General features: G+C 56.2%; 1 protein-coding gene across 9 annotated transcripts in view; it reads left to right on the forward strand.

Annotated features, from left to right (window-relative positions):
* DAB2IP (DAB2 interacting protein) overlaps positions 1–17,780 on the forward strand; it is a 183,784-nt gene extending 166,004 nt beyond the window's left edge. For 3 of the 9 annotated variants that reach the window (XM_081067318.1, XM_081067316.1, XM_081067321.1), the window contains 7 exons: positions 713–914; positions 2,866–3,044; positions 5,005–5,893; positions 6,592–6,741; positions 8,885–9,078; positions 13,809–13,896; positions 14,725–15,191. In XM_081067318.1, the coding sequence (XP_080923444.1) occupies positions 713–914; positions 2,866–3,044; positions 5,005–5,893; positions 6,592–6,741; positions 8,885–9,078; positions 13,809–13,896; positions 14,725–14,892 (1,870 nt within the window). In that variant the 3' untranslated portion in view covers positions 14,893–15,191. Of the gene's footprint in view, positions 1–712; positions 915–2,865; positions 3,045–5,004; positions 5,894–6,591; positions 6,742–8,884; positions 9,079–13,808; positions 13,897–14,724; positions 15,192–15,833 lie in introns of those variants that run through there. The other 6 variants (XM_081067317.1, XM_081067324.1, XM_081067319.1 and 3 more) reach the window with 5 other exon arrangements.
* Positions 17,781–19,956: the final 2,176 nt, after the last annotated feature.

Genomic DNA, 19,956 nt, shown 5'->3' on the forward strand with positions numbered 1-19,956 from the left:
GCCCTCCGCTTGGGAGAGGAGACAGGGCGGCTTCCCAGAACACGTGCTCCCAGCTGTGTGTCAAGACAAGGCGTTCACCCGCTCATGGAAGGGCAGCAGGAGCGGGGGTGGAGGGGCGACCTGGGGAAGGCCAGGTGCTAGAGGGACAAGGTGCCATGGCATTCTCGAATTGTCCAGCGCCAGGCCGGGAGAAGTGGAAGGCAAGACAGCAGGGACTTCAAGGTTAGGCAGGGCCGTGGGAGCCATGGGCGGGCTGTAAGCTAGGGACAGGCTGGCCCTGACGGCAGTGGGGAGGGGGACTGGCTGCTGAGAGACTGGAGGGAAGCATAGCTGTGGTTTCGGCCAAAATAACAGTGGTAGAAGTGACAGGGGTGCCGCGGGGAGCCGATGCAGGAGGCAGTGGCTGCAAGGGGAAGGGTGATGAAAAGATAAGGTCCGCAGGCCTTGTCGGTTGTGGGGAGCGAGGGGAGGAGATGATGCGCCAGTCTTCTGGCTCAGCTGTCGGGTGAAGGGTGGTGTCTCCACTTCGGATAGGGAGCCCAGAGGGCGGCATGGGTTTGTCGTGCTGATGATGACTTCCGACTTGGCCACAGTCGGCCGAGGTGGATAGGAGCTGAGGAGGTGGGGGTGTCTCAGAGAAGGGGGCCTCCCGGGTGGGGCCTGGCTTTCCGGGACCTACCTCGAACTTAGGACCATTGTCTGCTCTTTCCAGGTTTGGCAGCAAAGAAGAGTACATGTCTTTCATGAACCAGTTCCTGGAGCACGAGTGGACCAACATGCAACGCTTCCTCCTGGAGATTTCCAACCCCGAGACCATCTCCAACACAGCCGGCTTCGAGGGCTACATCGACCTGGGCCGTGAGCTCTCCAGCCTGCACTCGCTGCTCTGGGAGGCTGTCAGCCAGCTCGAACAGGTACTTGTCCCCCCTGGGGCAGAGGGCGGGCAAACGTTCTCCCGTGTGAGGCAGATCAGCAGCCCTGCCTCGGTGCCGGAGCCCAGGGTTCCTACCCACGCCCCGTCAGCACACAGTGGGACCTTGGCCCTGTTTCCTGGTGGCCACATTCACTCGCCAGGACCTGCCGCGGGAGCCCACTCTGCATCCTGGGGTTTCGGCTCTGCCTCTGTGTGCTCGGTGTTGAGTGGGTGGATTCCACATATGAAGCTGTGTTCCCTTCCTGTGGGAAATGTGACCAGATTTAGCTGTTTCTCCAAAAATGTCCTTGACTGGGTTTCAAGGCCCCTGATAAGAAAAAGACAGATTGAGACGGCTATACTCCACGTGGCAGGCAGGAAGTAACAAACCTTGGCAGAAATTGCCCTTGACCACCAGCTGAGATGGGTATGCCCCACACACCTCTGACATTGCTGCAGTCCCCTGGGTTGTGCCCTGTTTGGCCTGCGGGTCCACTGCCTCCCACCCCTACCCCCCACTGGCAGCCTCAGTCCACACAGTGAACGGGTTCTTTGCAGCAAGGCTGGGCCTGCCACAGTCTCCTTCCAGGATATCTTGCTTTCCGGGGCTCCAAGAGACCACCTTACAAAAGTAGTTCCTGCTGAAGCAGGGCTGGAAGGCCTCCCCACTTCTGTCCGATTTCCTGGAGGTGACCACTCAGGCACTCTGGTGTGCAGGCTTCTAGATACATCTGTGTGTGTGTAAGTACAGACACAAGCACAGGAGTCCTCTTCCCTTCTTGTTTGTGTTAAAGTGAGAACTCACGTGTGCACTGCAATGTGCGTTTCTCACCCTGTTGTGGACGTCTTTTCACGGCAGCGCATACTGCCATCACTGTGACCTACTGATGACCGCAGACTGTCTTGTCATGTGATTGCAATTTATTCCACCGGCCCCCTGTTGCTGGACACTTGGGTTAGTCCAGCTTTTCACCACAGACAGCTGCTATTGTAGTCATTTCTGCCCGTTTGTGTCCACTGCCCTTTGGCTACGAGAGACACAGGAGGGGAAATAGAAATCAGGGCCAAGGCCCTCTTCCTCCTCTGCTGCCCACACCGGTCACTCCAGCTGCCACCACTGACCGAGCCCCTGTGCCGGCCACCGTCCTCCATATCTGCACAGCGGTCAGCAGCCCTCACAGCTGCCGTGTTGCAGCAAGGACTTGAAATTGAGCTCTTTGCCTTTCAAGTCTCTGCTCTATTGGGTGCATGAGTTTTCCCATTTTCTTTCTGCACGAAGTCCTACGTGGAAGCCATTGCATAAGCAGGTGAAAGCGGAGTTCCTTTCCCTGAGCTCAGCCCCCCAGCCCGGAATCCTTAGCACCCTCAGCCTAAACCATGACAGTGAAGTTGAAATGGGCCCAGGTGCCACCCTCCGCCTGGCCATCCATTTGTTAATTGTCTGACAGGCATGTGGTGGTGCCTGCTCCGTGCCTGGACCCGCTCCACTGGGGCTCAGCTGTCGAAGTGGGTCAGCCCCCATCCCTCCCTGTGGAGTAGGGGCCATGGGAGGGGCTGGCCCTCCCAGAAGCCTTTCGGATAGGGACGTGTGGGTGTAGGAAATTCTGGATTCCACGTGGGCTTTCCTCTCTGGGGAGGCACCAGGGTAGGACGAACTGGGTCAAAGGCTTAGACCAGGTCAGCACTTCTCCATGTAAGCCTCTCAAACCCTGTCCCAGAAATGTCTGGGGAGCTGGTAAATATGTAATTTGCAGATTCCTGGAAATATGTAAATATGTAATTTGCAGCTCCACTCCCTACCCCCTAGACTTGCTGGATCTGACAGGTGGGGGCAGGGAGGGTCTGCTTTTCTGCCTGGCTCCTCGCAGATTTTGAACCACAATGGCCGCAGCGTGCTTAGCTCACCAGGTGGCCCCCGCAGGTCTCATCTTCCTCTTGCTGTGTCTTTGCAGAGCATCGTATCCAAACTGGGCCCCCTGCCTCGGATCCTAAGGGACGTCCATACAGCACTAAGCACCCCAGGCAGTGGGCAGCTCGCAGGGACCAACGACCTGGCCTCCACGCCTGGCTCTGGCAGCAGCAGCATCTCGGCCGGGCTGCAGAAGATGGTGATTGAGAATGATCTCTCTGGGTAAGGCCTGCCAGGTGTGCTGGACATTGTGGGGTGCACATGGAGACAAGGCACAGACCACCTGCAGTCTCAGCTGGGGAGGAAGATGCCTGCACAGTGTTTACGAAACGAGCTGGGTGAGACTCAAAATGTGCTGTGAAGGCCCTAAGCAGTGAAACTCCGTTTGGGGAAACAATCAGGGAAAGCTGCCTAGAGGAGGTGGCACTGTGGTTTTGAACTTTTTAGGAAACATTTTCATTGGTGGAAAAGGCATTCTGGGTAGAGGGACTAGCATGAAGGCCTGGAGAAAGACAGCATATTCAATAGAAGAACAATTACTGGTCCCAGATACCTCCAGATCATTACCCAGGTGTGTGTTAAAATACCTGGTCTGGTATTTTCTGGGCCTGAATCAGAATCTTCAGAAGTGCTGTGTAGGGCTCTGTGTTTTTAGCAGGAGCTTGGGTGACTACAAGGCTTTGAGGCTGGGAGCCCCAGAAAATGAGAGAGTTGAGGCCCAGCCCTCACTCTGAGCCCTGAGCCCCGGGTTAGTGCCCTGCAAATAAAACACACACAGTGGTGACGCAAATGTTCTCGAATGCTGATGTCAAAATGAGGATATTCCTTTTGAAAAAGTAGGTATTTATACTGAATCATTTATGCCCCATTCGTACACTCCCCTCCTACTAGGGACCATCTTGAACCTGCTAGTTGAGGATGAGGCTGGGGCAGCAGAGTTGGGTGTCGGGTCTCATCCAGAGGTGGCAGCAGTGACAGGCTTTTAAGCCGCCAAGGGTGTGGAGATCAGGAATCTAGGGAATGTGGTGCACAAGACTGGAGGCCCAGGAAGAAGCCAGGGGCCACTTCCAGTCCCTCTGAGTCTTGGGGTTCACTCATACAACCTACCAAGTGAGGTAAATCTGAGTTCAGGTGGGGATACACCTCGGTTGAAAGATGTGGGTTTTGAGGAGGCCTGACCGGGTTGCGGCTGCTCTGGGTTTCTCTTGGCTCCTCCGGCTGCCCAGCCCACAAGTGCTGTGACCCCCAGTGGCCACAGCCTGCCCTGCCTGTCTCATCGTTTGGGGTTGCGTGTTTCCTCTCTCCATCCCAGGCCAAGTCACTCTAACTCCCCATTCCAAGCCCACGTCAAACCCCCGAGTCCTTGTTGCCTCCAGTGCACTCAGAGCCCTTTTCACCCCCACATCCTCCCCTCCGAAGTCCAGCTGGCCCCACCACATTGTCCCTTGTCCCTAGGAGCTGGCTTCTGGGGAGGGGCGCGGGAGAGGCTGGAAGACCCAGGGACGGCACAGCCTGCCACTGCGGTGCAGACCTCCCTGCCTGAGTCATGCCTTGAGGATCCTCCTCTGAAGCCTTGTTTTTGGCAGTAACGCCAGCCCCCGCCTGCCAGTCAGTCAAGGGGGAGGCAGCAGGAAGGCAGGAAGGGGAGGCTTCATCAGGCCCCCACTTCGTTTATCAGTCTGATCAGGAGCAAGAGGGAAGAGGCAGAGGGAGCCCCTGTGGCTTCGACATCGGAGTTCTCCATGCAGGACCCTTGGAGAGCAGAGAGCCACTGCGTTGTGGGTTTGGGTTAGCTAAGGGGAATTTTCCAGAACACTCCAGACCTCAGCACCCATCACCCCAAGATGCAGCTGAGCAGGGAGAGGGCCTTCCAAGCAGCCTGGCCTGGTACTAGCAATACTGGCCCCTAGCGTAGAGGTTCTGTGCAGGAACAGCCATCTCAGCCACTCAGTCCCCTGGTGGCTTCTGCCAGGCTCAGCTGCCCAGGCTGTGGTTTGGTTTTACAGCTGGACCACTGGTCCCCGGGACTCTCCCCGTCTCGCTGCCCTTGAACCTCCCTTCCTCGCCCCCCCCTTCCCAGGCCTGGCGGATTGGCGGGGGCTCTCGGTTTGGACCCGCCTGGGCCACATTCACAGTTCTTCTTTTCCCCCTTCTTTCCCTGTGTGTGCTTGTCTCCCTGCAGTCTGATAGATTTCACCCGGTTACCGTCTCCAACCCCCGAAAACAAGGACTTGTTTTTTGTCACAAGGTCCTCCGGGGTCCAGCCCTCACCTGCCCGCAGCTCAAGTTACTCGGAAGCCAACGAACCTGATCTTCAGATGGCCAACGGTGGCAAGAGCCTATCCATGGTGGACCTCCAAGACACTCGCACGCTGGACGGGGAGACGGGTTCCCCGGCGGGGCCCGACGCCCTCGCTGCCGATGGGCAAGCACCTGCAACTCAGCTGGTGGCTGGGTGGCCGGCCCGGGCAGCCCCAGTGAACCTGGCAGGGTTGGCCACAGTGCGGCGGGCAGGCCAGACGCCAACCACACCGGGCACCTCTGAGGGCGCACCAGGCCGGCCCCAGTTGTTGGCACCACTCTCCTTCCAGAACCCTGTGTACCAGATGGCGGCTGGCCTGCCTCTGTCGCCCCGCGGCCTTGGCGACTCGGGCTCTGAAGGCCACAGCTCCCTGAGCTCCCACAGCAACAGCGAGGAGTTGGCGGCTGCTGCCAAGCTGGGAAGTTTCAGCAGTGCCGCCGAGGAGCTTGGGCGACGGCCGGGGGAGCTGGCGCGGAGGCAGATGTCACTGACTGAAAAGGGCGGGCAGCCCACGGTGCCACGGCAGAACAGTGCCGGCCCCCAGCGGAGGATTGACCAGCCGCCGCCCCCACCCCCGCCCCCGCCTCCTGCGCCCCGTGGCCGGACGCCGCCCACCCTGCTGAGCACCCTGCAGTACCCGCGGCCCTCGAGCGGAACCCTGGCGTCGGCCTCCCCTGACTGGGCTGGCCCCGGAGCCCGGCTACGGCAGCAGTCATCCTCCTCCAAGGGCGACAGCCCCGAGCTGAAGCCTCGCGTGGTGCACAAGCAGGTCAGTGCTGCTGGCGGGTGACGGGCTGGCGAGGGCCAGGCAGGTTGTCATACCCATGTCATGCTGCTCCTTGGTCGTTTCATCTCCACCCGCACCCAGCTGCCATCCCATGCTGAATGCTGCCACATTCGGCCCCATCCCAGCAGCCTGCCACACATACCACCAACCCTCCCCCAGCCCCACTGGCCCCGGGCTCACTGGTCCCTGCCTGAATCCTGTGAACCAAGGACACTGTGGCCTGCGGGTCCCTCGGCCAGATCCCCGAGAGACAGCTGGGTCAGTGAGGAGGGAGGGTCAGTCCATCTCCATTTCCAAGCCTGTTAAAGCCCTACTCAGGGTAGGAGTCGAGCTGCCCCCAAAGGTTTCATACCTGCCCTGAGCGGGCCTCCAGAGCTCAGCTGCAGGGCACCTGGGTGTTTCCTGTCACCCGGGGATTGCATGTAGTATGTGGAACTGCCGTGCTCTGGGTGGAGCACCTGGGCAGCCGAGAGCAGCTCAGGAGGCCACCCAGACATTTGACTCTGACTCAGGCTGGTGTCTGTGAGTTGCTGCCATCAGTAGGTACCCGGTCAGCTGAAGGTCCCCTCCCTTCCTGCTGTGCCTCTGAGCCACTTGTCCCCTTGGCTCACACAGTGCCCTGCCCACCCCTTCCCTCCCCCTGCCTCCCTCTGGCCCCTCACAGCTGTGTTTCATTGTAGGGCCCTTCACCCGTGAGCCCCAATGCCCTGGACCGCACGGCCGCTTGGCTCTTGACCATGAACGCGCAGTTAGAAGACGAGGGCCTGGGCCCAGACCCCCCCCACAGGGATAGGCTAAGGAGTAAGGAGGAGCTCAGCCAAGCAGAAAAGGTAAAGCTGGACCCTGGCATTTGGGTACAGGGCGGGGTGGCCTTCCTTGGCTGCTAGCAGGATTCTCTCCTCTCGAGCCCTGAATGGGGCGGTGCTGCTCAGTCCTGCAAATGGCCGGTCCTCTCTCAACCCCTGGTTTCACCTGAGGACAGTGGTCAGTGGAATCTGGAGAACGAGCAGCAAGAGGGATTAGCTTAGAGCCGAGGTTTCCCATACGGGCTTCACATGAGACTCAGCTGGGATTTGTACTGAATCCAGACTCCTGGGAGTTGGTCATCGGACCTCTGGGAGGCTCTGTCCCCAAGTGACTGGGCAGCTGAGCTTCAGGGAATCTGGGACTTGAGGGTCGGGGGTGCCTAAGAGGTACATGGAGTCCCGTGAGGGAGCCTCCTGAGACAGCTGGGAGAGCACCCCCAGTGCAGGCCTTGTACCAGCCCGAGGCCTGGCTCTTTCCCAGTCTCCGTCTCTACTAGGACCTGGGAGAGAAAGAGCCAGGGTGATGGGCTGGAGTCAGGTTGCTACTGAGATGTTTTCTTTCTGCATGGGAAATAACTGGTTCTAAAATATGCAAGTCCTCCCCAGCACACACATCCAGCATTTGGTGGACAGTGGAGGCTTCTGTCCTCCAAAATTCTCCCAGCTGGGGCAGCTGTCTCGGCTCTGTGGCTGGTTCTCGTCTCCTAAAGACCAAAGCCCAGGTCGACACAGGAGCAGCACAAGACCTTCACACAGCAGCCACGTCCCCCACTCACCTCTGGTGCCCTCGCCCCTCTCGGCCAAGGAAAGCCTGTAGCAGCCTTTCAGGCAAGGGCATGGAGCTAAGGGTAGCCGTTCTCCCTCCCTGGCCTAAGGCGAGGTCCATGTCCATGCTGCATTCCGCCCCCTCCACCATCCCCTGGGTCCACCGCATCCACCTGCTTTCACCATAATAATGTGAAGGGGACCAGGGGACATGGGGCACAGTGCTCTAAGAGCCAGAGTTTGGCTGGGGAGCAAGGAGGGCCAGCCTCACCCCAGGCTCCCTGCATGAACCTGGGGCCAGGCTCTACCTTTCCGAGACTCCAGTTCCCATTTGTGAGTTGCCAGGATTGCCTGAACAATTGTAAGGGTCAGGCTGCAGCTAGAGTGTCCTGTTTCTCGTTGTCCCTTGGCTGAATGAGCTGCTGCTTCTCTCACCCTCTTTGCTACTAACCCTCACAGGCAAACCTAAGAGGCTTTGGTTCCCTGAACTCCCTGAGACCTGGTCCTGCCTCTTTCTGGCCCTTCCCACACCCCTCTGGCCAGCTGAGCAGAAGACCCAGGATGGGGCCAGGGCCATTTCTCCCAGAGCTGGGCTCCCCTCTGGGTCCAGCTTTGCTTCAGGGTTTACACTGGGGTAGGGCTGCGTCTTGCTGGCTTTGTTGTCTCCTGCCCTTGGAGGACAGTCCTTTGCCATTGAGTGAGCTGGGCTCCCGTCATCAGGATTCAAGGAGAGGCTCTTGCCTCACGGTGCCCTGGCCCAAAGCCCTTGATTCCGGTACTAACCCTGCCTTGCCCTCCATCCAGCCCATACAGCCTCCCAGCTTGCTGCTTCTCTTGCTGCCATGCACATCCTTCTCCTCCCCAAAGGCTGAGTGTGCTGGGTTAAATCAGGTCCAGAAAGCCGGATTACTTTGCCCTTGACCTCTCTCTCTCCCCCACTTCCCTGCACCACTGCCTTGGCTTTAGGGTCAGGTAAAGGCTGGGAGGCTGTGATCTTACCTAACCTGTCAGTCCTTCTACTCTCCATATGATTGGGTCGCCTCCCCTTCTGGGCCTCAGTTTCCCCTCTTGTCGAGCCCCCACAGGGCATTGACGGATCTCCTTGACGTTTTCCAGGGTATTCTAACCTTTATTATACAAAGCTGAAGAGCCTACTTAAATCCATACTTCTGGGATCTGGGTTTGAGTCTTCAACCCCTCATAGCCGTAAGGGCGGGCGGTGGGGAGCTTGGTGTGGAGAGAGCCCGGCTGGTGGGAGGCTTGGCATCTCCTCGCCGTGTGATGGTGACAGCCTGAGGCGTTCCGAGCCGGGCTCCCTCCCACCCTCTGCTCCTCCTCGGGCTCATGAGGCTGTGCTCTCTGTCCTGGGTGCTGTGCCCGTGGCACGCTGCCCTCCTGGCAGGACCTGGCAGTGCTGCAGGACAAGTTACGAATCTCCAACAAAAAGCTGGAGGAGTACGAGACCCTGTTCAAGTGCCAGGAGGAGACGACGCAGAAACTGGTGTTGGAGTACCAGGCGCGGCTGGAAGAGGGTGAGGAGCGGCTGCGACGGCAGCAGGAAGACAAGGACATCCAGATGAAGGGCATCATCAGCAGGTGAGGGTGTTCTGTCCCTGCTCTGGCCCCAATCCTGGCCCCACATGCACAGAGGGGACAGACCTGTCCGCTGCCCTTCAGGAGGCTCCCGGTCGTGGGAGGGGCTGATCAGCTACAGGATGAGCTGAGTGGGGGATAGGAGGGAAGAGAGTGGCCCCAGCAGTGGGGACAGTGTGGCACCGGCCTGGAGGTAAGAGGTAGCCTGGAGCGTGGGGAGCCCCACGTGGTACTGTGTGTGTTGGTGGCAGAACGCAAAACTGGGCCTGGCAGAAGTGAGGTCAGCCGAGACCAGCTCCCGAGGGCCTGTGGGCCCTGTAGGGAGCCCACAGCGTCTTGGTAAGTGCTCTCAGGGGAGTTTAGAGTCTGGATTGGGACGCCGAGAAAGACAATGAGGTCCCCGTGCAGGACAGGAGAAGTCGGACCGGATGTCACTTACATTCAGTGGGTGAAGGTGGGAGGTGAGAGAGAAGAAGGAGGCGGAATAACCCCTGGACTTCTGCCAGGAACCATCTGGCTGTGTCATGGTGCCAATTACTGAGATGGGGAGCTTTGGAAGAAGAGCAGTTTGGGTGAGGAGGGAGAGGTAATGCCAGTTTTGGACGTGTCGAGTTTTAAGGTGCCTGTGGTTAATGCAGGAAGATTTCCAGGGGGACTGTTGGTTTTAATGCTGGCTGTCATCTTTATTGATGGCATATATCAGATTCTGTGTTGATTGATTCCCTTTTTCTCTCTCCCTGCTCGTGGGTAGGGTGGATACACCCTCCTCCGTGTCTGTAGGCAGGGAGTGCAGTCAAGGTGTAGCTTCTGGGCCAACCCACAGAGACCCACGCTTGGTGTTTACTTCCTTATTTCAGTACTAATACGGTACAAGAGGGACAGTGTGGATTTGTAGCTTGTTTGTTCACATTGTACAAGAGCCTGTCATGTGGACGGATTCCACCGGTGTGCAGTAGGCAGGACATTCCCACCTGGCCACACGCTTTGTCCTTCCCGAATTCCTTCCCGAATTCCTCCTGTTTGGACCACCTGTTTTTCTGCTCCTAATTATTGATTGTTTCACTTAGCTGTGGGCTTGTCCATTGGAAAATGGTTCGCATGAGCAGAAGCCTTATAACCGGGGTGACTAGCGACCTGCTGCTCACTTGACCGCCAGCTCTGCGCTTGGCTGACTTCATGTGTGTGGTTCCAAGAATGGAAACACTGTTCAGCTTGACCCCCTGTTGTGTGTTGTGTCTGTTCTCTGAGAGGTCCCAGCCCTCCTGAAGTCAGTGGTTTACTTAACACGCACATTTCTACTCACCAACCCTGGTATATTTCCTTCCTAATGTAAATGCCGATTATCAGGTCAATTTGGTTGATAGTGTCCAAGTTTTCTACATCTTCACTGGTTTTTTCTACTTGTTTACTGTTGTTCTGTCACTTCCTGAGAAAAGGATATTGAAGTTTCTATTTATAATTATGGATTTGTCTTTCTCCTTTTGTTTCTGTTGATTTTTGCTTTATGTACACTGAAACACGATTCTTAGATGCATACACGTTTGGAATTGTTACGTACTGTTGATGAACTGACATCTTTAATGTCATGAAATCACCTTCTTTAGCCCTCATAATTTTCCTTGCTCCAAAATCTTTGTTTGATATTAATACAGCTGCCCCAACTTTCTTTTAGTTAGTGTTAGCCTGGTATGTCCTTTTCCATCCTTATAATTTTAACCCATGTACATGTCTCTATAAAGTGAGACATCTTATTGTTCTTAAGTGTTATCTGATAGTTTCTGCCTTTTAATTGGAATGTTTAGACCACTTACATTTAATGTAATTGTCAATATAATTATGTTTAAACCTAGTGTCTTGCTACTTATTTTTTATTTGTACTATCTGTTTGGTTCCCCTTCTTCCTGCCCTCTTTTATATTGAGTGTTTGTGATGACTCCATTTTATCTCCTTTATCCACTTACTATTTCTTTTATGGCACTTCCAGTAGAGGTTGGAAACTTTCTGTAAAGGGGCAGATAATAAATATTTTAAGCCTTGCAGGCCATATGGCGTCTTGCAATTATTCAACTCTGCCATTATAGCAGAATTATTTGTGTGGTGTGGCTATTTATAAAAACAGGCAATGAGCCCAATTTGGCTTTCACCTTGGCTATAATAGTGGGCCCTCTGTCGTTATGTTAATGTACTGGTTTTCTCTGGAATTTATTTTAAATTTATTTCTTTATCATTGATTGTCAACACTTTGTTCATGATGTGCCTTGGTGTGGTTTTAGTCATGTTTCTTGAGTGTGTTGAACTCTTGGATCTGTGGGGATATAGTCAGTCATGCGTCCCCAGTCTGTTTTCTGGGATTCCCATGGCACATATGTTAGGCTATTTTATATTGTCCCACATACTGTTGATGCTCTGTTGCTTCCTTTTTCTTGTGATTTAGATAATTTCTATTACCATGTCTTCAAGTTTACCAATCATTTCTTCTTCAGTGTCTAATCTATTCTGTACAGTATTTTTTCATTTCCAATATTGTATTTTCACCTCTAGACTTTCACTTTGGTTTAAATCTCATCATGCTCCTGCTTTCCTCTATTTTCTTGAACGTGTGGAACAGATTTACAATAGTTATTTTAATGTCCTTGTCTACTAATTCTATCGTCTGTGACTGGTTTTATTTTCTTCCTGGTTATGGGTTTTATTTTCCTACTTTCCTGCATGCTTGGTGAATTTTGGTTGTGTGCCAGATATTATAAATTTTACATAGGTGCTGGATGTCTTGTGTTCCTTTAAATATTTTGGATTTTGTTCTGGAACACAACAAAATGTTATTAGTTTGATTAGTTTATTTGATTCTTTTGAGGCTTATGTTTAAACGTCATTGGGTGGGTCCCCGACAGCCTTTTATACTAGGCCAAATCTGGCTTCACTGTTCAGGCAGTTTCCTTCTGGGGATTCTACCTGAGGCCCCCTGTGTTAGTACCTCTTTGCACCGTGCTTGGAAGGAACATGAACGTTCCTAAGGTGATTTTGTGAACTCCTTTCCAATGGTTCTTACCCCTGTTTTCTCACAGGCAGACAGAGCAATCCTCAGCCAGAGACCCTTCAGGAGACAGGCGGAGTTCTCTTTACATCTCCCTCCTCTCTGGCGCGGCCCCATGAATCCTAGCTGTCTCACCTCCCGGCCCTCCCTGGGTCTCCTCGACTCTGGGAGGACCCTTCCTTCCTTGTGTTTGGCATGGACACTCCAGGCAGCGAGCACCTCGTGTATTCCCTTCTCGTACTACACTGCCTGTTCAGTGTCTGGCAGCCTTTGTTTCATATATTTTGTCCAGTTTTCTAGTTTGTTTGTATGTTTGTTTTAATGGCAGGAGGGTAAGTCCAGTTGCTATTATCTCACCACAGCTGGAAGCAGGAGTCCCTACCCACAGTGTAATTCCCCTTCTGATAATACCATCTACTGCTTCTCTTGCCCCATTCTCCCCTCCCAGGTCCTCACAGGCTTTGCTCCCTCCGTGTCTACCTTTTTGTGACAAGGAACGCCCCACCCTTGGTGTGGCCCCGCACACACCCCTTTCTCCTGCTTAGCTCCCGATGCCCGACCCCCTGACTCCTCACGACAGCCCTGTGAGGTACCTGCCCCAGCACCGCTGGCCTCCTGTGCGTGTACAGTACTCTGGGCCAAGTGCTCACCAGGGGTCGGGGGACTGCTCTGCTGGGCTAGAGAACTTGTGAAGGTAGGGACAGAAGTGAGGCCGTGGGAGCTGATGAGCTCATCTGAGAAGCACGTGTAGAGTGAGAACAGGTGAGGCAGAGCCCTGTGGAGCCCTGACATCCTAGGGGCAGGTGGGACAAGGTGTGTACAAGCAATGGCCTGGAGCTAGCAGGCAAACCCAGAGAGCATGGGGTCCAAAAGCTAAAGGAAGGGAGTTGGAAATGGGAGTGATCAAGAGTGATTGACAGGTATATGAGACCAGCAGAATGAGGTAAGGAAGGGTCTCAGAGAAGGGGCAGCTGGTGACAGAGCCACACTTGCCTTAGCCCTGAGCTTCTGCAGACAGCATTCCTCCTGTCATCTCTGCTCAGTGCCTACCTGCAGACCTTGTGTCCCTTCAGATGTTCGTTCAGTGTGTGCACCCTTCCACCCCACCCTCTGGGACAGTTAGCTCCATCCTGCTCTCTGTCCCCAAGGTCCCCAAGCTTCCCGTGCAGGTGGTAGCTACCGTCTGCCAGTCTGTCCCTGCTGTCTTGTGAGCCTCTTAAGGGGAAGGACTACTCTATTCATTTCGCTACCACGAGTGCCTGGCGCAGCTTCAGTGAATACAGAGTGGGAGAGAAAGCTCTAGAGCCTTCCAGAGCCTGTGTCTTCCCACCCGTACCACTGGCCCCATGACATAATACCACCTGCTTGGCTCTGGGGGACAGGAAGGATCCAACACCCACTCCCACCTTGGCTCCTGGAAGAATATCAGAAAAAGGGCAGCCTGAGGGGCTTCTGGGGATTTCAGAACAGAATCAGGCAGGCGAAGTATAAGGGAGGAGTAGGTCCAGCCCCTGTCAGTGGCTGGGGTCCAACTGGAGGGCCTCTGTCCCAGGCAAGTGTGGGGGGTTCTGTGGCCCAAGGAGGGGCCTGCCTAGTGTGTCTCCTCTGTGCAGGGACCATGGCCTGGGTCCGCAGACCCCACACCTATCTCATCATCTCCCTCAAGTGCCAGCCTTACTGTCCTTGTCTCTGGTTGCAGGTTAATGTCTGTGGAGGAGGAGCTGAAGAAGGACCACGCAGAGATGCAAGCAGCTGTAGACTCCAAACAGAAGATCATTGATGCCCAGGTGGGGGGGCTCTGGCCCTTTGGTCAGCCACAGGTGGCAAAGGACGTGGGATAAGGACCGGGTGACTTTGGCTTCTCCACATCCCCAGTCATACCCCCTGCAAAGGTGCAAAGGAGTAGGAGGCTCTGAGAAGTTAGACCTGAGGGTCTTGGTGGACCACAAGCTCTCTAGGACAGGCTGTGAAAGGGGTGAGGCAACTCCTCCCCTATTGGGGCAACTTGGTGGGTATTGCCTTTTACCAGGGGTGCTGACCAAAGAGCAGGAGCTATTGGGAGGGAAATGGGAAAGGCTGGGGGTGACACAGCCTGCGCAGAAGGAGCAGGGGGGCGGCTCTTGTTCAGAACTGTGGCTTCTCAACTGCATTGAGAGGGGAGACGTGTTAGAGACTCTGGCCTCCAGTCTCCTTCACCCAAGGCTGCACCCTTTTCCTCTCACTCACCCAGGAATAGGCGCAGGCCTTGCTCAAACTATCAACTACACACACTGACCAGGACCTGTGACCTCTGTGTCACACGCAAACACACATGAACAGGGCACCTGCCCTCGGGGCCTGGGTGGCTGATAGATGACACCACTAGAGCTGCTCTGTGTGGATGAGAAGCAGGTGATGCAGTGGAGACGTTAGGAAGGCGGTCGTGGCCCAGGTGGCGAGGCCACCCCCTCCCCCACTCAGCCACTGCTCCACAGCCTCGGTGCCTTTTGCACAGGGAGCATTCCTGGCCATCCCTGCATCTCCTGCAGGCCACCTTCCTCCCTTCCCAGCACTTCCGCCCCAGGGAGATCCATTTCCCATCCTGTGGCCCCAGCTCACGCCATCTTTGTCCGCAGGAGAAGCGCATTGCCTCCCTGGACGCCGCCAACGCCCGCCTCATGAGCGCCCTGACTCAGCTCAAAGAGAGGTACAGCATGCAGACCCGTAACGGCATCTCCCCCACCAACCCCACCAAATTGCAGATTACTGAGAACGGCGAGTTCAGAAACAGCAGCAATTGTTAACCTGCCCGAGGCGAGGGAGGACTGGTGGCCCAGGGCAGGGCCTCCGCCTGGGGAGAAGCACCCCACAGTTGCAGCCCCAGCGCGGGGGGCAAGAGGCTGAGGCTTATCTCCCCGTGCCCTCCGCCCGCGGTCCAGGAGGCGGCCACAGAGGGAGCAAAGACCGACGCAGCGGGAGCCCGCTCCCCTCTCTTCCGGCCCAAGAAGCGTGTTGGGTGCAGGCCGAAGAGACTGCACGTGGGGAGTGGGACAGCCTGGTGGGAGCAGGGGGCCAGCCAAAAACATGTCTCTGTTGGTTATTGAATTTGGTGTGTGTCACCTTTCCTTCTTTATCTGGCCAAGTGCATGTACCCCCCACGCTCCCCAGGGAGGGAGCTGCCCGGAGAGGCATGGGATTAAAGAGCTAGGGGCCCAGGTTCCCTGGCAGCCAGGCCCCTGCCCTGTGGGACCTGCCCCCTCAGTTCCAGGAGCTGACAGGTCGGTCAGCAGGCGGGGAGAGGGTGGGGAGGACGGAGCTGCCAGAGTTCCGTGTCCCCTGCCTGGCTGGGCACCTGCCACTGCATGCAGCCTGTCGGGGACCCTTCCCACTGTGAGGAACCGAAGATTTACCCCATACCTGTTCTCACACTCCTGCTTTCCCCTTCCTCCCTTGTTCTGCCAAAAAGATCCAGGGAAGCTCACGGCTCTGTCTTCTGGGCCCTCACGTCTCCCTTACTTGCCACTCAGGCCCAGGCTGTTGCTCTGGGACCCCCAAAGCCAAAGACCTGGGCAGAGTCGGCCCAGACGGCATTCTGTGTGCTGCATGCCCTTCTGTGACCCTGCAGGGAGTGGCCGCTGTTGCTCACCCTGAGACAAAGGCTGATCTTCCTGATTGATGGTTAAAAAATTCTAATGCCCGCGGGCCCTGAGAAGGTGGATAACTGTGATTTTTTTTCCTTTCACAGTATGCATTAGAAACAAAAGCCCGCTTGCTCGCTTGCTGGAACACAGGGGCCTTTTAAATTGAGCGTGCGCACTGCATGGGAAATAGCGGCCCTGGAGGATGTTAGACTTGCTCCCTCTCCAAGACAGCAGCGGCCTGCACCAGGCCCCGTGTGTGCAGCCGGCCTCCTCCTCACCCTTCCCGGGCCCCCAGCCAAGGACCCAGGTGCTGCAGACAGGCAAGGGGCACACCCCACAGCTGGGGCCGGTTTTCCTCAGCTCTAGGCTGTTCTGTAGCTTTTCAACCCTCCCCGCCCCCGCTTGCGGGACCTAGGTGGGCAGGAGTCTGGGTCTCTCTGTGCCTCCCTGTTCCCAGCCCCAGCCCTGGGTACAAGAGCTGGGACATTTGCCCCGCAGCAGAGTCAGGGCCTATCCAGAGCTCCCCCTCTGCTCAGCCTCAGGAAGCAGAGGAGACCCTTGGAAAGAGCGCCAAGCCCTTCCTGCCCCCGGGGCTGGAGACGTGCTGCCCCATTGCCACAGAGCCCACCAGCAGAGGTGTGCGGGAGGGGTGGCCCAGACCACACCGCACCCTGTCCTGGGCCCGTGCTTGGGGACAGGCTCTTAGATGAAACCTGTAGTTCATTTAGGCCAGAGACATGCTGGTGGGGCGAGGGCGGCCCCCAAGGGTCACAGACCTCAGGAAGGAAAGCCGTGGGGGCTGCGGCCCTGCTCCCCATCCTGGTCTCACAGGCAGGGCCTGGCCCCAGGGAGGCCTCTGTTAGTCTCGTCGCCCCACTGTCCAGTGAGCCCTCCCCTCCTCCCCAGCCCACTCCTCTCCCGCCGATGCCTCGTACAGCAACCGTGGACTGAGCACGTCTTAGCAATACAGGGGGAGGTTCCCAGGGCCCGACAGCAGGGCGCAGGGGGCCAGTGGCGGTCAGAGCTGGCAGCCCTTGGCTGGGCTGTGAGCTCTCAGGCCGAGAACCTTATTTACCTAGTGCAAAAACTGTAAAAGTGTACAGACTCTTCACAGATTTTTATCTGAATTGCAAGTCTGACAATTTTTGTAAATGTTCTTGGTGTTTGACTGTAATGTAACTATTTCACCTAATGGTTGTACATAGTCCTTTAGTCCTGGTGCTGCCGAGGGCTGCCTGGGACCGCTGCTCTCCGATGGTTTGTATTTTATTTTTTAATCTAGAGAACAGTATTGGGCAGGAGGAAGAGGTTTGGGATTTGGGTGTTGGGGTTTGGGCCCTGCCCATGGCATTTGTTTGTTTGCTTTGCAGAAGTGCTGTCTGTGTGGGGGTGATGGGCACACATGCCCGGGCTGGGCCGGCAAAGGGGGCTCCTGCCCAGGCCACACAGAACCTGTGTCTTGGTGTTGGATTCTGCCAGCAGGCAGGGCCCGGAGAGCCGGGGAGTGAGAGAAGGCAGTCTCTGCCCGGGGAGGACCAAGGTCCCAGCCCAGACTGCTGGAGCAAGCTCTCCCCTCCTTTGCCAATACAGAGGCCTGACTTTTGTGCTTCACTTTTATGTTTAGGGTGAAGGAAACTGCCAAACTTCCTATAAGTGAAGATTTTTTCCAACTGCCCAGTAAGGGGGTGGGGAACCGAGGCCAGAGCTCCACGCCCCCCACCTCCACCCTTCAGAGCATCTTCCTGGGGTGCACTTATCTCCCTCCCACCCCGTCCGTCTGCGGAAGGCAGACTGTCCAGGGAAATAGCCCTTTTTCTACACACGGCTCCAAAGCCGTCGCAGCCCCCACACCACTTCCCTGCTCCCCCTTTTGTAAGTATGTGAAAAGAACAAAACTGCAAATGTTGGAGTCTTGGCTGGAATCTCCCTCCAGCTGTGACTTTTAACTGTGTAATAATGTACAGAGAAAGTTGGTGTTCTAAGACTGTGTGGCTGTGCAATTTCTGTACATTTGCAATTAGAAATATTAAAGATTTATTTAGCTATTTTAAGCCTGACTCGCCTCTCCATTCAGCTGTGTCTCAGGAGGTTGTCCGGGGATGACTCAGTCGTGGCTAATATTTGATATTGTCCTTTACCAAGACTCCAGGACTTGGTTCTCCCTGGTGGCCGTGGTGGACAGGGAAGACCCCTAAAGCTGGTGGCTGTGGTGGTCTCGGCTCACTTAGTGACCTGGTGTGATCCTCTCCACCAGGGAGTAGAGCAGATCAGCTCCAAGGCCCTCCGCCTGGCCGTGACCACCTCACAAGTAAGGTCCTTAGTGGTCCCACAGCCCCACATTGTCCCGCAGCAGACACCTGCTCCCGGCAGGCTCTGCTTCCCGCAGGTGGGGTGGGGAGGTGGGGAAGAGGATGGCCCAGGGTCAACCAGCAGGTTAAGCTTCTGATGCCTGAAAGGCCCCAACTCGTGCTCTCCCAAGCTGACCCACCTGCAAGGCTGAGCCCAGGGCCTTTGCTGGGAACAAACCAGCCCGCAAGCCTGTTGGGCTTTGCACCTTGCACAGGGAGCCCTGCAGCCCTGGGTCCTACTCAGCAGGTCCCAGGTACTGCACAGTAAGCCTTAGGGGTCAACACATTAGGAGACTGGCTCAGAGGTTCAAGTGTGGGCCCCAGCCCTAGCTGGACCTCTCAGCAACAGCACGGACATGGGGGCTGAGGTTCCGTGGAGGGCAGGCATGTAGCTGGTTAGATCGCCAGAGGCACACCTCGTCTGTCACGTGCACAGGCGTCTGGCTCCTGCTGGGGACTTGGGGCCCAGGTGTCCACCATTCTCAGAAGCCCCAGGGCTGCCCCTGGGCTTGTCCTTGGAGCCAGTGGGAGTTCTGGTTTGGGGGCGGGGTGACAGGGCACAACACCCACAGATTGCTGTGCAACACCGCCACCCTGCTTCTGCTCCAGACTGACCCCGCCCCCTCCCCAGGGCCCCTTGTCTGAGCTCTGGGGTAGCTCCAAACTCTTGGGCTTCTGTGGGGGAGGAAGTGGGGCTTCATCCTGCTCCCCAAACCCATGTTTTTCAATGCTCAGCCATTAGGACATGTTAATGCCATCTCTGACTGCACCCTCCACCCCACCTCCCACCGTCAGCCTGGGGGACCTCAGCCACCTGCGCAGCACCCTGGCCTCCTGGGCTCTCAACCTCTAGTCTGCTGTGAGGACCCGTCCCTCTGTCACACCTTCCCCATCATCTGCCACAGTAACACCATGGTGCGTCCTCAGACGGGCTCCTTTCCTCCCAGGCTCATGTCTTCGCTGCTTCCCCACCAAGCTTAGCTCTGAGTCTCCATCCTCGGCCCCTCTCCTGGCCGTATGTGCTTTGACCACATCAGCCCTGGGTCCACGCAATGGCCCCTGCTCTCTGGGAACTAAACACTACAAGACAACAATAAAAAACTAGTTCCCGCTGTGCCCCTGTGGGTTCATGTCTCCCCCTTTCTATGCCACATCCCAGAGGTCAAGACAAGCTTGGACCTCTTCTCAGACCTCCCAGCGACACACTCCCTGCTCCAAGAGCCATTCTGGTGTCACGCTGGGGTGTCATGTGGAGTCTCTGGTCCAACTCCCCACATGAGAACGCAGGATATGGTGAAGCCTAAAAGGAACACCCACGGAGCCATAGGTAGGGGAGTCATATCACTGTAGTCTCGCCGGCGTCTGGGTTAGAGACACAGGCAGCAGGAGTCACACGATCTACACACAACCTGCCATCCGCTTTCTGCCAATCAACCTCATTTGCTAACAGCAATCCGCTCTTGCTAGCTCTGCCACCATCTTCTTGCTAGCCCCCCATTTTCCTGCTAGTATAGCCGCAGTTATATTAGTGGCCAATGGCTCACTGGTTACAGCTGACGGCCAGCCAATCACAGTTGACGGCCATTTACTACCTAAGCCAGCACCTTTCCACGTGAGGCCGTGAGCCTGGAAACTGCACTCCTGGCTCTGTCCCGACACCTGGCCTCTGGGGTAAGATGCCTGCACTGACCTCTGACCCTCCGCTGGCTCTCCCAGTCCTCATCCCTGCAGGTGCAGGAGAGGAGGTGACCCTCTTCCTTCCCAAGACAGCCCCTGGCCAGGGCCCTACCCTCTTACCCCTTGAGGCCTTAATCACTCCTAAATGTTCAGCCTCACTGCCCTTTACCAGCACCAGGGCTCCACCTGCGCCTCACCTGGT

Source organism: Rhinolophus hipposideros (assembly GCF_964194185.1).
Source record: "Rhinolophus hipposideros genome assembly, chromosome: 11".
NCBI lineage: Eukaryota > Metazoa > Chordata > Mammalia > Chiroptera > Rhinolophidae > Rhinolophus > Rhinolophus hipposideros.